Source organism: Biomphalaria glabrata, chromosome 8 (genome assembly GCF_947242115.1).
Source record: "Biomphalaria glabrata chromosome 8, xgBioGlab47.1, whole genome shotgun sequence".
NCBI classification, from domain to species: Eukaryota; Metazoa; Mollusca; class Gastropoda; family Planorbidae; genus Biomphalaria; species Biomphalaria glabrata.
Genome location: NC_074718.1, coordinates 33,989,212 through 34,006,341, shown reverse-complemented (window position 1 = coordinate 34,006,341; position 17,130 = coordinate 33,989,212). Strand labels below are relative to the sequence as shown.

Here is a 17,130-nt window from a genome sequence, read left to right as displayed (position 1 = left end):
TATAAATGTAGAATAGAAAGATTTTATTGTGTACTTTTCGGACATTTACTGCATATAATATTAAACAGACTCTGCGTATTGATCATTCTAATATTATATATAGTTCGTCCATCGTGGTTCGATGATGACCATTTTGTTATCCAGGGTGCTGAGGGCATTGCACTGGGGTTTTATGCCTCCTCATGTGGCTGGTGAGGCCTATGTGAGCCCGAAATGTTCGACTGCACACTGGGCAGTTTATTCCAGCTGGAGCTAGTGTCGTTTGCCTTGCTTTTCTTCTCTGGCGTTTTTCTTCTTCCAGCGTTGTTCTCTTTTCCTCAGCAACATGTGCGCCAGTTTTCACAGCGCGACGCCATGATGCTCTGTCATGTGTCTCTGTCTCCCAGGTGGCAGGGTCTATGCTGAACGCCTTCAGAGAAGCTTTGAGGGTGTCCCTGAAGCGCTTTCTTTGATCACCTTGCGAGCGCTTTCCTTCGCTTAGTTGGCCATACAAGAGTCGTTTAGGAATGCGGTTGTCTTCCATTCTGCAGACGTGTCCTGCCCATCGCACCTGGACTGCATCAGGATTGTGTGGATGCATTGTAGACCCGCTCTTCGAAGGATTTCAGTATCTGGTATTTTGTCTTGCCATTTGACATTCAGTATTTTTCTCAGACATGTCATATGAAAGTGACTCAGTTTCTTTGCATGTTTTCTGTGCACTGTCCATGTTTCTGAGGCATAGAGCAATGTAGGGAGGATGACAGCTCTATAGATCCCTAGCTTTTATTTGTGGTCTGTTCCAGACGTTTTTAGATAGTATGCCATAGGATGCACTGGCCTTGGCGATACGCAGGTCGATTTCATTAACGATCTTTCCGTTTCTGGAGAGTGTGCTACCAAGATATGTAATCTATAGATATATTCTGTTCCAATATAGAAAACTCAGTACGTCATGTATGTAAGTGTATGTGTTTTTCATAGAAATAAATAACTTTTGACCTTCAACTTCACCTATATCTTTGTCTGTTGGACCTTTAGGGCGCCACACCAAATATTTGACTGTCTTTCTCCATTCCTCTGTCTTTTCTTTTTGGCAATGTCACATTCAATGGTAGGCCAGTTCATTCTTTTTATCTTGTCTTCCCATCGCTTTCTCTCTCTGCTTCTTCTTCTTTTTCCTGGCAATGTTCCCTTAAGAAATAATTTTTTTTGAGCCCTGAGGACCTTGTGATATGGTCTTAGAGTTTGAGTTTTTTGACAGAAGTTATCAGATCATCGTTGGGTCCTAAACCTTCAAATGAAAATTTGTCGTAAATATTGCTTTTGTCATTTCCCTGGAGATTTAAATTTAAAGAAAGGTTTTACTTCAGTTGAATATGTTTTGTTTTTAGCTTTAAGAATGAACACTGGCAATTTCTGATATTTTGTGTTTTGTGTGCGATTCTAGTTTTATTTTTATAATATTTTTACTTTCCCTATTCACTGTACAGCACACTTCCCTAGCCATTATTAATACGCCGGAATGAGCCTGCTTACACCGGAATGAGCCTGCTTACACCGGAATGAGCCTGCTTACACCGGATTGAGCCTGCTTACACCGGATTGAGCCTGCTTTCTCTTCATTTAATATTCTGTTTTCAATTTATTTGGTTTCCACTATTTTGTAAGTAATAGTTTTAAAAGTAATAAGAAATTAACTTTCTTCTGTATGTGAGTTCTGTGGATGCTTTTACATTTCAAAGAAATGTATATGTGAGTAACTAATACTTTTATGAAAGTCACTCTATATTATATGACTATCTCTATTGTAGTCATAGAGAAATAAATTTGTGAGACAGATGCAATAAAGGAGTATTTGAAAGCCATCACAATAATATAAAAAAGCTACTAGTTCACATCTACTAAGTATGAAGGATGAAAATGGGAACACAAACGTGACAAAAAATAATTTTAATATATACATAAAGTTTTCTAATATTTTCCATTGCACATTGTACTATTCACATCTCTAATAAAATATAAATTGAATCTTTGAATGGATTTGCGTGAACACATCATTAACAAAAGGTTGAAACTAATATATCTGTAATCAAATAAAGATAAAGTGTATCAAAATCTTATATTTATCTACAAACAAACTTTGTCTAGAGATCGACTTGCTTTCTGAGGTACAAGACATAGTTTTACTAGAAGATTTAAATGCCATGTAAAAATATGACCATACTGTGTTACTAATGTTTCTTTTGGTTTATAGTGGTGCGACTGTGGACAAACAGAAAACATTTCTAAAATGTCAAGACTTTTTACAGATATTGGTTTAACTATATGTATCATTCAGCAACGGAGTCTTGTTGTAGAAGTTTATACAGTCCTCCCCGTTCCGACTGAATGTTATCTGGTCCGCATATTCAATAGAATTTTAACAGTTTCACTATTAGACTAGTCTTGCTAACAAGTAACAGAGAAAAAGTGTTTTAATTTATCCCTCCCTAATTAATCTGATAATATATTACAACTTCTCAATCCTCTTTATGTCTTGTAATGCTTCATTATTGAAAGAAGTCTTTCCGGTAAGCTTTGAACACGTTCTTCTACTAACAGTCCAGCTGATGACGTCTACATAAGACGTTGCTCACAATGTTCGTGCACGTTTATTTATTCCTTCAACTCTTTACTGAATACAGAAAAACATTTAAGTCGAGTGCGGGAATTCCCTCTATTTCCTTAGTTTCAATATAAAAATATGTAGGATGAATTTAGTTTTTAGATAATGATAATTTCTAAAAGTTATAACGGTCTAAAAAAGAGTTTTCATTGTGTGGTCATTGTGGTAGATTTCCCCCAAAAAAAACAAATAATGGTAGATATTTTTTTCACAAAAATAAACAATCTGTCAAATGTCTATGAAAATCTTTAGAAAAAAGGCTTTTCACAGATGTAGACATAAGTCAAGGAGCACGTGACGTCATTCAACAGCGGCAAGTTTAAGTAGTATGTGATGCAGTCTTCACCGTCGGGCGTGAGATATTTACTGTTTGTTGGCTCACCTGTTAAATTAGGTTTTTGAAAGTTTCACTAGTGCAGAATTGTTATTACTGTTTAAAATAAAACAATATATATATATATATTGCCACAGTATAATAACTTTCTAAGATTAAAGTAAGAAAAATATCAATAGATACTAATAGATATTTCAACAATATATAATTATAATATATGATATTCTAGTATTACACACCGGCTACACCGGTGGATTTATTGTCAGGCTTTATATATTCTGGCCGAACGTCCCGTCGCTTCTTTTTTCTTTTATTACAATATACTGTCTAGCTTTTAATGACCTGTTCTGGCAAACTTTTAACCCTTGAATTACTGTAACACGGCTCCGCTTTCTTTCTCTTTCTTTTCCTTGTATTTCTCTCTCTTTCATTTGCTCTTACTGGAGCCCACTTTTGTGTAATTTGTTAATTGTAATTTTTCCTACTTAGTCATTTGACTTGGTGAGGAAAGATCCGCTTTATAACGCCCCCCCCCCCCCGATCCAACATATGCTTTTAGCCCATCCATGACTATATCACTAACCCGCCCCTTGCGACCTCCCTCTTAAAATAAAATAAAGCTAATACAATCTGACTTTTCTTCGGATTCTCAATAGTTAATATACATTATGTTTCTTTTTGACCCGTCCCCCCCCCCTTTCACATTTTTGTCCCCTTTTTTATTACAAAGACAACCCTAACACTAGCATACTCCTATTGGTAGACCTTTCAGCACACACTTTTCAGTTTTTGAATTCTATATATAGCATCCAATGTTAGCTTTATCTCTTTTGTGCATCCTTTCATAATTAGATGAGCTATGTACGGTATTAGACACTGCCAAACATTTCTTTAGACCACCAGTCTCAGGACTATAGGGAAAGTGAAGTTCCCAATAAAATGGTCCTTACCTTTCCCTATATTACATTTATTTTGGTATTGTGTCCTCTAAATAGAAGGAAATATCAATTTGGTTTTATTAATTGTAACCTTTTTGTTAATTCCTTATACTATAATTGCAATACAACATAGAATCATTCCTTGCTCTCTCTCTTTCTCTCTCTCTCTCTCTTTCTCTCTCTCTCTCTCTCTTTCTCTCTCTCTCTCTCTTTCTCACACTCTCTCTCTCTCTCGAAAAAAAAAAAAAAAAAGAAAAAACGAAGTAGACTCTAGATCTATCTTTCTTGGATACTATTAGGATTATTTCTTTTATTTCGATTCGCGTCAAGAAGGAAGGGAACATGAGAAAACATTTTTTTTTTAAAGTTGGCTTCTTTAAAAATACACGAAGTCCTAATTTTTGAGCTAATTCTATTTATGTTTTATAAAGACTGCGACCTTTTGGAGAAAATAAACTACAAAGCATTGATCGAAAGCTTGCGGTTTTTCGCGACATGGGGTGATAAGGCTGTGAATGAGTCAAAACTGGTTCTTGGCGACGCCGAGAAGGTAAAAGGAACATGTGTACGATTTTTTCATGCGAATCCGTGCGACAGTTAATGAGATCTCTTGATCAGTCAGTCAGATGTACTTTACGCTTATAATATAGATTAACAATAAAAATTAGACAGTTATAATGTTGGGTTTGGAGTCTTAAATGTGCTATATTTTTGACAAATATAAATACAACAGAGAAGAGAAAATTGAGGATGGTGTCAAATCGCTTAAAAAAAGTGTCATCAAATAAATATGCGTGCAGTATAAGTAATTGTACCGAAACAATGGGGGGAGGGGAGAGGGTGTATGCTTTTTACACATTATAAAAAATTTTTCAATACTTTTTCCCCTCTACTATACTGAAGATTGTAATTCGACTAGATGCACGAAAAACGTCTCAGCATAGGACTTGATTGGGAAAAAATAGGAGTCGTCAACCAGCATGCCAGTAATACAAAGAACTGAACAATTTTGTAAAATCAAAACTCTTAAACATGATTCTGTGTTTTATTAAAACCGTAAGACTAAGAAAAGGGGACCCAACCTTTCACTACTTTAGTTTTTATTTCTGGATCTAGGTAACGTTTAGCAACCACCATACTATTTTTGTATTAACAGAGAAAAAAGAAAAGAGGGGTGTGTATCGATCAGCTTTAAACGCTTAAACTGTATCCTCCTCAAATTTGTATTAATAGCACCTTTAGTAAAAATCACTAAATTTAGAAAGCATTCAGCATAAAAGACTTAAAAGTAAGTAGGAATTATACATAAAGAACTGAACTATAATCTTCAAATATAAAGACAGAGCCTAATAAATGCTTAGAAAAACACAAAGATACAGGCTCATTCCTCGTTTCATATGCTAGGAAAAAATTGTACAAATGCTAGTTCTTCCCTAGTGCTATTGGAGCATGGAATGGGTTGCCTGAGCCAGCCAGGAAAACCTTTGACTTGGCAGAATTGAAGTCATTGGTTAACATGCATGACTAGATGCATGACGCGTAAGACTTAATCATCTTTTTTTTTGAAGTAACGTCTGTTCAGTTCTTTATGTATAACTCCGCCGTATGCCGGTCCCAAGCCCGGGTGAGAAAGGAGGAGGGTTTGGCGTGGGGCTAGCGACCCCACCCTGTAAAACCACTATTGCTACAGAAACGGCAAACTCGACACATAATGAAAACTATACATGCGGCGAGGGCGGCCAAACCCTGATGACGGTGTTGGATCAAAGCCAACTGGAAGTCCAATACCCGATACATGGCAAGCCTTTCAACGCAAGGAAACCGACTCTTATAGGCACGTGGAATGTAAGAACCCTGAATCAATGCGGTAAACTGGCCCAACTTTTAAGAGAGTTTGACTCTTATCGGCTGGACATCCTTGGGATCTGCGAGATGCGGTGGACGTCAAGTGGAAAAATTATCAATGATGGCAAGACAATAATATATTCAGGACATGACAAGGAGCACATTGGTGGTGTAGGAATCATCATGTCTAAAATAGCAGCTTCAGCGCTAATTGCTTGGAAGCCGATCAGTGACCGCATCATTACAGCTCGACTCCAAACAAAGCAAATTAAAGTCACTACCATCCAAGCTTATGCCCCTACAGAGGATGCAGAAGATACCATCAAAGATCAGTTCTATAATCAACTACAAACCACTCTTGATGAAACACCTACTCACGACCTAATTCTACTGATGGGAGATTTTAACGCCAAAATCAATCCCAACCGAACTGGCTTTGAATATGTAATGGGACCATATGGCTCTGCAGAAAACATCAGTGATAATGGCGAGCGTTTGATTTCTCTCTGCGCATCCAACAGCCTTTCAATTGGAAACACATATTTTAAGCACAAACAAATACACAAAAAAACATGGCGATCACCAAATGGGGAAACCTTCAACGAGATAGATTACATTTGCATCTCCAAACGATGGAGGTCATCTCTGTTAGACGTGCGGACCCGCAGAGGAGCTGATATCGGCTCAGACCACTACCTTGTCAGTGGCAAATGTAAGCTCCGATTGAAACGCCAACCAAAACGAGCCACACGACCCCGCCCATTTAATGTAGAGAAGCTTAAAGACGGCAATACTGCAGCACAGTTCCAATTGAAACTAACGAACCGCTTTGAGGCTCTTGCAGATATATTGACCCTTGAAGAAGAGTGGGCCAACTTCAAAGATACCACTATTGGGTGCGCAGAAGAAGTTATCGGAAGGAGGCGAGGTTCATACAAGGAACGGTGGATACAAGACAGAACATGGAAATTGATAGATGAGAGGAAAGAGGCCAAACGTAGACGAGATCAGAAAAATGAAACACAGGATCGCAGCCTAGCGGAAGAAGCCTATAGGGAAGCAGATCTGAAAGTAAAGAGAAGCTGTCGGCAAGATAAACGGGACTGGATTGAGCAGAAGGGACAAGAGGCACAAGCAGCTGCAAGCAGAAATGACACAAAAACCCTCCATCGTATTGTCCGAGATCTCACTGGAGCAAAGAGTGGACATGGGGCACCAATAAAAGACAAGCAAGGCAAAACTTTGTTAACGAAAGAAGAACAGGATGCAAGATGGGTAGAGCACTTTAAAGAGACCCTTAACCAACTGTCGCCAGACATAACTTACATATTCAAGGACCCCTCTCCAGACAATGATCTCAAGGTCAAGACAGACCCAATAACTGCTGAGGAGGTTACCATGGCCATTGCAGTGCTAAAGAATAACAAAGCACCAGGACTAGACATGATATCAGCAGAAATGCTAAAATATGGGGGACAGTGCATTGTTAACAGAATGACTGATCTCTTAAATCTCTGTTGGCGAACTTCAAAAGTCCCAGAGGACTGGCAAAAGGGAGTGATTGTAAAGCTTCCAAAAAAGGGCAACTTGGCAGACTGTAACAACTGGAGGGGCATTACTCTCCTCTCTGTCCCAGGCAAAGTTTTCAGCACTGTTTTGTTGAGACGGCTTCAACAGTCTGTAGATGAAAGGCTCAGAGAAGAACAAGCAGGTTTCCGAAGAGGCAGATCATGTACAGAGCAGATTTTCGTTTTACGAAATATCATAGAACAAAGTTTTGAGTACCAACAACGGCTAACGATCAGTTTCGTGGACTTCAAAAAAGCGTTTGATAGTGTCCACCGAGAATCACTATGGAAAATAGTTAGAGAATACGGTATACCAGAAAAATTTGTCCAGATCCTACGACACCTTTACAGTCAGTCTAGTTGCTGCATTAAAACAGAAGAGGGAACAACAGAGTTTTTTACAATCGAGACAGGTGTGAGACAGGGGTGCATCTTATCTCCCTTCCTTTTCCTCCTAGCCATCGACTACATAATGAGGAGAGCAATGAACCAGACTGCCTTTGGTATTCCATGGCATGAACAACTCCGATTGACGGACTTGGACTTTGCTGATGATGTTGCACTACTCGGGGCTACAAATAAATGCATTCAAGAAATGACGGAGAGCCTAGACAGAGAGGCACCCAAAATTGGCCTCCGCATAAACTTGGATAAGACTAAAATTATGCGAGTGGGATATAAGGCAAAGGGTGTCCCCGTCAGACTTGGCGAGTCAAAGCTTGAAGAGCTGGACAAGTTCACGTACCTTGGCAGCATCATAACAAATGATGGAGATGCTTACCATGATGTAGCGTGCCGAATAGGAAAGGCAGGGAGCATTTTCCAAAGGCTGCAGCCTATTTGGACTAGCCAAGCCATTGGACTCGAGACAAAAATACACCTTCTCAACACAATCGTCATTCCAACTGCTACATATGCATGTGAGACGTGGAAGTCATCTGTCAAAATTGAGAAAAGACTAAATGTGGCTCAACAGAGATGGCTGAGACGGATTTTGGGAGTCAGTTACACAGACCGGATCTCAAACAAGGAAATCCTTTGCCGAACTGGGAGTCGAACACTTAGTGAGGTTGTGACTGAGCGTCGCATGAGGTTTGCGGGACATGTTCTACGTCAAAATGAATTACGCACTCCAAGAGTTGCGATAACATGGAAGCCAAAACGAGGAAAGCGCAAACAGGGTCGTCCTCCTATTACCTGGCGACACACCTTCATGGAGGACCTCAGAACAGTGGACACCAGATGGGAAGAGGCTTCAGACATTGCCAGTGACAGATCATTATGGAGACAGCTTGCCGCCCAATGCGCCGAACGGCGCGGGAGGACCTAAGTCTAAGTCTAAGTCTAACGTCTGTTATTTTATACGAAAAAGAAGAAACTGCACACACAGGACACACACCATTAATCAAACAGTCAAAATTGTTTCTAAAAAATTAATTTCCTCATTGTAATTGCGACATTTTTCACTACGCCCTTAAATATGAAACTAAGGATATAAGTAAAATTACGAAGCAGGACGTTTTGGTGCAGCCGTTTTGGAGCGACCGTTTTGGCGCCCCCGTTTTGGCGCAATGCTCGTTCTGGTCACATTGTTTATGTTTATTGTATTATTCCGATAATTAAGAATGATACATATCTAGGTTTTGTATGTGTGTTTTTGTCTAACGTATTCGTCAAGAGATTATTTTGTCCATTATTTTTGGTATTTACGTTTAAACTCAAAACTCAAACTCAAAACGTATTTAAGTTTTGTTGCATAATTATTATTAAATCACATTACAACGTAAGTGTGGATTAAACAATGTTCAAAAACAAAATAAAATTATGATAGAAAAATTTGATCCAAATTTAAGTGAAATCAAAAAGGAATTGTTTAATTTTTAATACAATAAAAAAAAAATGAAAACTGATGAATGTCATTACCCCACGTATAGTTTATGGTGGTGGTAGAAGTATGTTAATATCATGGTCCAAAGTTGAGGTCTATCCTTTCATGCTTATTATATTTTACATCTTTAGAATGTTCCCTCAGAATTAAGGATTATAACATCTTAAACACCTGCCACATGATGGCGGAGGATTGCTTCGAGAAGGGTTTGAACCCGGGACTTTCGAGACCACAAATCTAGAGACAATACCACAAAATCATAATATACATACAATAATATTGTATAGTGAGTTTATTATAAAAGTTACGTGTTTTTTAAGTTATAGTCAAAATATCTCGCTAAGAAACGTCCCTTGCGCCAAAAACGGCGCGGCAAAAAGGCTGAGCCAAAACATCACGTACCATAAAATTTACCTTAAATTTCTATCAGCAGTAAACTACACTTTCTAAAAGCAGGCACAAAGAAGCTGGAATCTATTCCTGTTTATAAGCTAAGCTTGTTTTGTATTGCATTTACCTGCGTTAAAATACTGACTTATACAGCTAGAGTTACAGACGGAATTGTCGTCTTCCCATAGGAGTATTCCTTCTACCACCATGTCGTTTAGACCAATCCATATAGACGTTTTAGGGTAATACGTCTGTAGCCATTTCAGTCTGTCCATTGTTTTGACTGTATAGAGATGAGCGTCTTTGCCTGGATAGAGTACAAAATAAATGTAAAATAGTTGACAACTCAAGACTGAAATATTGGAAACGTTTAAGTATTTTATTTGAAAATTAGCTATTAATTTTGTTTATATTTCATACAGATTTAACTCTTTCCCTCCGTATTTATTTTTTCACATTCAGACAGAATTCTTCATTTTGCTCATTACTATTTCACAACCGTATTATGATTAAGCTTCAATAACTTTGTTTGTTGTGATCAGAAAATGTTTTATTTGGTATAAGATTAAAGGGGAATGCATGCTCCTTCTAAAATTAAATATTATTATTATTATAGCTTTTATATAGCGCTACTTTCATGCTTATAGCATGCTCAGAGCGCTTTTGGTTTAATCTCATTTGTGGACCGGTGGGGGGGAGGGGGTATCTAGGAGTTGGTTTTCCGTGCTGCCTTTAGGCGCTCAGTAAACACAACTCTGCCCGAGTCGGGTGTCGAACCTCGAGCCCCCTTCTAGGTAGCCAAGCCAAGCCAAGTTCAAGCGCACTTGGCCTCTCGACCACGCTTTAATTTCATGAGGTCAAATCAACGATGGTATCGTCGATTAAGAGAGAAAGAGTTAAAATAGTATGGTGAGATGGGTTTCTTTACCAACGCATCCATTGTTTTAAGGACCATAAGCCTTATCAAGCTGAAAGACAAATTAATTCGTACAGATGTGAATAATGTTTTGTAGTGCATTAAGTTATTGAAGAATTGTTTTCATGATATTAATTAGGTTTCTGTATATGATAAAAGGTGCGGTGGCCAACTAGTAAAGCACTTGGCTTCCTAACCGGTATTGAATTGTGGTGAAGACTGGGATTTTTAAATTCCTTATATTTAGGGCGCCTCAGTCCGTCCACCTCCAATGGTACCTGACATTAGTTAAGGAGAAATAAAGGCGGTTGGTCGTTGTGCTGGCAACGTGTCACCCTTGTTAACTGTAGGCCACAGAAACTAGATTTTTTCATCATCCGCTCCATGGATCACAAGGTCTGAAAGTGAAACTTTACTTATATACTATACAAGCCAAAATTTACACATTTAAGTTTACATAAAGAGCATATTTAAAAAAAAAAAAAACATGAGCACTGCTTTAGTGGACGTCCTGCTCGTTAACCGTTGGTCAAACATACAGATGACCTTAACATCATCAGCCCTATAGACCCGCAAGGTCTTAAAAGGGAAACTTTAACTCTTATATAAAACCCTAATAATAATCTCTTATCTTATCTTATATAATACAGACGTTACTTCAAAAAAGAAGATGATTACGTCCTACGCGTCATGCATTTAGTCATGCATATTAACCAATGACTTAAATTCTGCCAAGTCACTGGTTTTCCTGGCTAGCTCAGGCAACCCATTCCATGCTCTAATAGCACTAGGGAAGAAGGAGTATTTGTACAAATTTGTCCTAGCATATGGGACGAGGAATGTGCCTTTATCTTTGTGTCTTTCAGAGTATTTTATTAAATTTTGTTTTTGTATTTGAAGATTATGGTTCAGTGTTTTATGTATGATTGCTACTTTACTTTTGAGCCTTCTGTCCTGAAGGCTTTCTAAATTTAGTGATTTTACTAAAGGTGTTACTCTAGTCAAATGTGAATATTCGTTTGTTATGAATCGCACTGCTCTATTTTGTGTCTGTTCTAGTTTCTTAATGTTTTCTTGAGTTGAGGGGTCCCAAACAGAGGACGCATATTCTATTATTGGCCTAACCAAGGTTAAATAACATTTTAGTTTTATGTTCTTATTTGATTTATAGAAATTTCTTTTAATAAATCCTAATGCTTTGTTTGATTTTTTTGTAGTTTCATCAATATGTGGATTCCATGACAGTTTTTCATTTATTATAACACCTAGGTATTTTGCGTTTTTAGTCTGTGTTACTGGTTTGCCATGAATAAGATAAGTGGAATTAATTTGTTTTAGTTTTTTTGTTACTCTTAACAACTGACATTTTTCTGGGTGGAAAGACATGCTCCAATTTGATTCCCATTTCTGTAATTCATCTAATTCTCTTTGTAAAATATCTGTGTCTTGTGTTGTTTTTATTGTTCTATATATTATGCAATCGTCTGCAAATAATCTGACTTTTGTTCCTGAAGTAATGCAATTTGGTAAATCATTTATGTAAATTAAAAATAGTAGTGGACACAAGACTGTTCCTTGAGGTACACCTGAGTTTCCTGTTATCGGTGTTGATTTAGAGCCATTTATTATTACAGTTTGTTCTCTCCCTATCAGAAAGTCTTTAATCCACTGATGCAGTGGACCATTAATGCCGAAATATTTTAATTTTTTAAGCAAACTATGGTGGTGAACTTTGTCAAAAGCCTTAGAAAAATCTAGTAAGATAGCATCTATTATATATCTCAAGTAAAGGATGTCATCCCAGTTTTTTATTGTTTTAAACTGCATGCTTTTAATGAAACTGTTTGATCCTAAAGTTTCATACTTACAACGTAAATAACAAAATAATCAATTTGGTACGTACTAAGTAGTTGTGTTTGGGTATGTATGTTTGTTATATGTTTGTAGTTAGTAAATTTCTGTGTTCGAGTTTACCTCTACAGTCATCTCTGGCAGTGATGTAATCTGTTGAGTTGGAGGACATCCACACGCATGCGCGAACTGAACCAATGGTGATGAAGTTAAATCCTATGCTGTTCAAACATGAAACGTATATTTCTTGACTTGAGCCTAAGTTATTGTTCGTCAAGTTACACTTCCCTGGAGGGAGTAATTACATGCTTTGCTTACATTTATATCTTCAAAACTTATCAGTCTACTTATACTCATTTGTATCATTTTCTATTTAATTTGTTAAATTATTTACATCATTCTATCTGTGGGCCTCATATACGTATGAATCTCTATTGTAGATATACTATTGGATTTCTGTCGTTGAAACGGTTCCATAGGATCCGGTTTAGATTTTTAAACAAAAACATACAGCATATATAAAATAGACTGCTGCTTGGCTGTTTGGTATTCGCTTCAGACTGTCATTACGAAGGTTTGAACCCTGCCTGCTTCTATCCCCTGCCTGCTTCTATCCCTCGCCTGCTTCTATCCCCTGCCTGTTTCTGTCCCCTGCCTGCTTCTATCACCTGCCTGCTTCTGTCCCCTGCCTGCTTCTATCACCTGCCTGCTTCTGTCCCCTGCCTGCTTCTATCACCTGCCTGCTTCTGTCCCCTGCCTGCTTCTATCACCTGCCTGCTTCTGTCCCCTGCCTGCTTCTGTCCCTGCCTGCTTGTATCCCTTGCCTGCTTGCATCCCCTGCCTGCTTCTATCACCTGCCTGCTTCTGTCCCTGCCTGCTTCTATCACCTGCCTGTTTCTGTCCCTGCCTGCTTGCATCCCCTGCCTGCTTCTATCACCTGCCTGTTTCTGTCCCCTGCCTGCTTCTATCACCTGCCTGCTTCTGTCCCTGCCTGCTTCTGTCCCTGCCTGCTTGCATCCCCTGCCTGCTTCTATCACCTGCCTGTTTCTGTCCCCTGCCTGCTTCTATCACCTGCCTGCTTCTGTCCCCTGCCTGCTTCTATCACCTGCCTGCTTCTGTCCCCTGCATGCTTCTATCACCTGCCTGCTTCTGTCCCCTGCCTGCTTCTATCACCTGCCTGCTTCTGTCCCTGCCTGCTTCTATCCCCTGCCTGCTTCTATCACCTGCCTGCTTCTGTCCCTGCCTGCTTCTATCCCCTGCCTGCTTCTATCACCTGCCTGCTTCTGTCCCTGCCTGCTTCTATCACCTGCCTGCTTCTATCCCCTGCCTGCTTCTATCACCTGCCTGCTTCTATCACCTGCCTGCTTCTATCCCCTGCCTGCTTCTATCACCTGCCTGCTTCTATCCCCTGCCTGCTTCTATCACCTGCCTGCTTCTATCCCCTGCCTGCTTCTATCACCTGCCTGCTTCTATCACCTGCCTGCTTCTATCACCTGCCTGCTTCTATCCCCTGCCTGCTTCTATCACCTGCCTGCTTCTATCCCCTGCCTGCTTCTATCCCCTGCCTGCTTCTATCACCTGCCTGCTTCTATCACCTGCCTGCTTCTATCACCTGCCTGCTTCTATCCCCTGCCTGCTTCTATCACCTGCCTGCTTCTATCACCTGCCTGCTTCTATCACCTGCCTGCTTCTGTCCCTGCCTGCTTGTATCCCTTGCCTGCTTCTATCCCCTGCCTGCTGCTATCACCTGCCTGCTTCTATCCCCTGCCTGCTTTTATATTAAAACAGGAGAAAGCAAACTAAATAATTGCTTGGGCGATAAAGAGAAATCTAGGAAATAAAGAAAAATAAAAGAAAAAAGATGTGGAAACATTTAGAAAAGAAACAGAAAATATGAAAGACACTTTCTTGAGGGATTGAAAACTGACTGCTGCCAACTAAAAAAATAAAGATTACATTTTGTGTTACAAGCAAAAAAAGTTTTAAAAATTGATTTTACAGAGATTAATAATGCTGAAAAATAATTTTAAGCGGTCTAAAATACAGCCCTGTACACCAGAAATAGTCATAGATGGAGATCTCCACATGGTAGAGTCTTTAGAGGGAGACGCGGGCAAATGTTAGACTAAAGATTTATAAACGTACAATCCTTTATCTCAAAGTTTATGTAGACAGAAATCAACTTACCAATGGAGCATACATAGTTACTATATGAAAAACAAGCACACTTCTGTAGCTGACATTTTCTGGAACAGTCAAGAAGACTTGTGACTTGTAATATTGTTGTGGAATATTGCATTACAGAGTTACTTTTTTCTACTTTGTAAAAATAGTCCGATCTTACTTGGACTATCAGACCTAAAAGACAGTGTATTTCTGAGTTTTAAGTTTGATATTCTAAATTCAAGTTTACATTCTAAATTAAAAGATACATAATTGTTGTTGAATATTTTAAATTAAAACTTCGCGTTTTCTTTCAAAATATTTTACTGCATTTCTTTTTCTAGTAGAACACTCACGCATTACATCACACACACACTCTAAATGGACCTGTCACGTGGCGTGCGCGTCAAAGTTGCAACAGAAGTGTAAACTGATTAAACAAAGTCTATTTATACAGAGGCTTCTCAGAGATTAAACAGTTGCTGTATACTGCTGGGTAAAGAATTACTAGCTCGTTGGCCACACTGGGGAAACTCTATTAAATTAGGCTAGAGAACGAGAGCATATTGATCTTGAAAAGACTCGACCTATATGTCCTCGGGTATTATCCTATCTTTTGTAGAGTTTAATAAGATAATGACCAGTAACATTTAAGGCCTCGTCTTCTATGTCTAGATCTAGATTTGTATTATCCGTGATTCGTTTCCCAAATTGGGAGGGGAGGGGGTAAAAAACATTTCATTTTTTTTAAATCTAACATTCATTAATAAAATTAGTTAAATACTTACTGGTAATTAATTGTTTTTTTTTTTGTTTGATACAAACAACGAAAATTAATTCTTAAGTATTCACAGATAAAGCTAAATATCTAGGGTTCTGTCCCCTTAGGTAATTGTGTTGTTATTTCTCCCACACCCATTCTCGTATCAAGTTGAAACTTATAGAATGATTTGTTGGACCTAACGTTACACGAATCAATACAAAAATTAATTAATTGATTATTGGTAATGAATTATTTTGCTTATAGCATCAACAAATGGGAAATATCCTCTATATTATTGAAAGATATAGTTGTAAATGTGGATTTCTTTTACTTGGGAAAGCTTTGTTATTTTTTTTAAAAAGTATTTTGATATTGATCAACACTAACATTCTTATTCCCCTCTTCTCCCTACATCTGACTGTTATGGTTACCTTGACTATACGTGCTCTATCCGATCTGTGTACATCTAAATTAAGTTGTCGTCCGGAATAAGTGATTAAGAATATTTACTTACCTAGGTAGCCTAAACTCAGAAAGGAGCTGAACTGATATAATTGTATTTGACGCATTTCTGGCGTTTTCTATTTTACTCTGGTGTAAGAGTTCACTCAAGACATGGACAGTCTAGTTATAACAATTAAATTTTGTAAAGATGCGTGTTTTAAATGAGGCAGTGCAGCTTTTTTTAAAAACGTATCCTATAAAATGGTGTGTCTCAAACGTTTGCTAGTGTTGCCCTACCCCCAAAAATATGTTCGCTTTCCCCTTAGCCAGACAAAGATTAGTATTATTATTATAGCTTTTTATATAGCGCTACTTTCATGCTTATAGCATGCTCAGAGCGCTTTTTGTCCAATCTCATTTGTGGACCAGTGGGGGGAGGGGTATCTAGGAGTTGGTTTTCCGTGCTGCCTTTAGGCGCTCAGTAAACACAACTCTGCCCGAGTCGGGTGTCGAACCTCGAGCCCCCTTCTAGGTAGCGAAGCCAAGCCAAGTTCAATCGCACTTGGCCTCTCGACCACGCTTCCCACCGAGGAAGCGCCCTGAGCTGCCTTAGTGAGATACGTCAAAAGCCTAAACCACCGTTTTCCTGCATTCTTAGCTTGAAAAACTTATATTCCTTGCGTTGACAACATACATCGTAAGAGATGGTAAAGATAATGTCAAGGAAGGTACATTCATAATGTATGGTACAGATAGGCAGGTGTGAGAGCTAGTCAAAGAAATAGAGCATGTAGAATTGTAACTGGCTTGATCGTCACCACATCACCCTCGCGTTCAACGAAACTTCTTCAATCTGGCCTGTTTTGTTCACGTGACAACCATCAATGGAATGCGAGTGCTATAAATGATTGATAGACTTTAGAGACGATATATTGAGAGTCATGTTGAAATGTTGAAATGATTTCTTCACAATAATTGTTTTATTTGATCTTGATGCAAACAGCTCTCGCTCCATTAGTATGGAAGTTCTACTTAGAAGTTTAAACGGCGTAAGGGGAGTTTAATTGTGAACAATGTTAATATTGTCGTTATTACTTCATTAATACTCAAATATGGGTTTATAATCAAAAAGCAAATGAAGAAGAATTTAATAAAAAAATAAAAGACCGCATTTGCGTTACTCTTGTAGCAGTAAGCCTCTTCCACAGGGGGAACTGGCCCTAACATTTTGAGAAACGCTGTTGTAAAAAAAATATTGAGGCATGGAAATAATGTAGGGCGTAAAAAAATCAGATCGATTTGCTTAAACAAATAAGGATTTTATCTCTAGGGTAATCAATGTAAAGATATTGATATTTGAAATCTATATTTAATTTTTAACAC

At 38.4% G+C, this 17,130-nt stretch overlaps 1 protein-coding gene across 1 annotated transcript; it reads right to left on the bottom strand.

The window, feature by feature from the left end:
- Nucleotides 1-1,976: 1,976 nt before the first annotated feature.
- On the bottom strand, nt 1,977-15,934 carry LOC129927906 (brevican core protein-like). Its single transcript, XM_056039713.1, has 5 exons — nt 15,818-15,934; nt 14,565-14,735; nt 12,501-12,665; nt 9,738-9,917; nt 1,977-3,029 (listed from the first exon to the last, which is right to left on the bottom strand). The coding sequence occupies exons 1-5, from the start codon at nt 15,870-15,872 to the stop codon at nt 2,896-2,898; spliced, it is 705 nt and encodes a 234-aa protein (XP_055895688.1). The 5' UTR covers nt 15,873-15,934; the 3' UTR covers nt 1,977-2,895.
- Between the last annotated feature and the right edge of the window lie 1,196 nt (nt 15,935-17,130).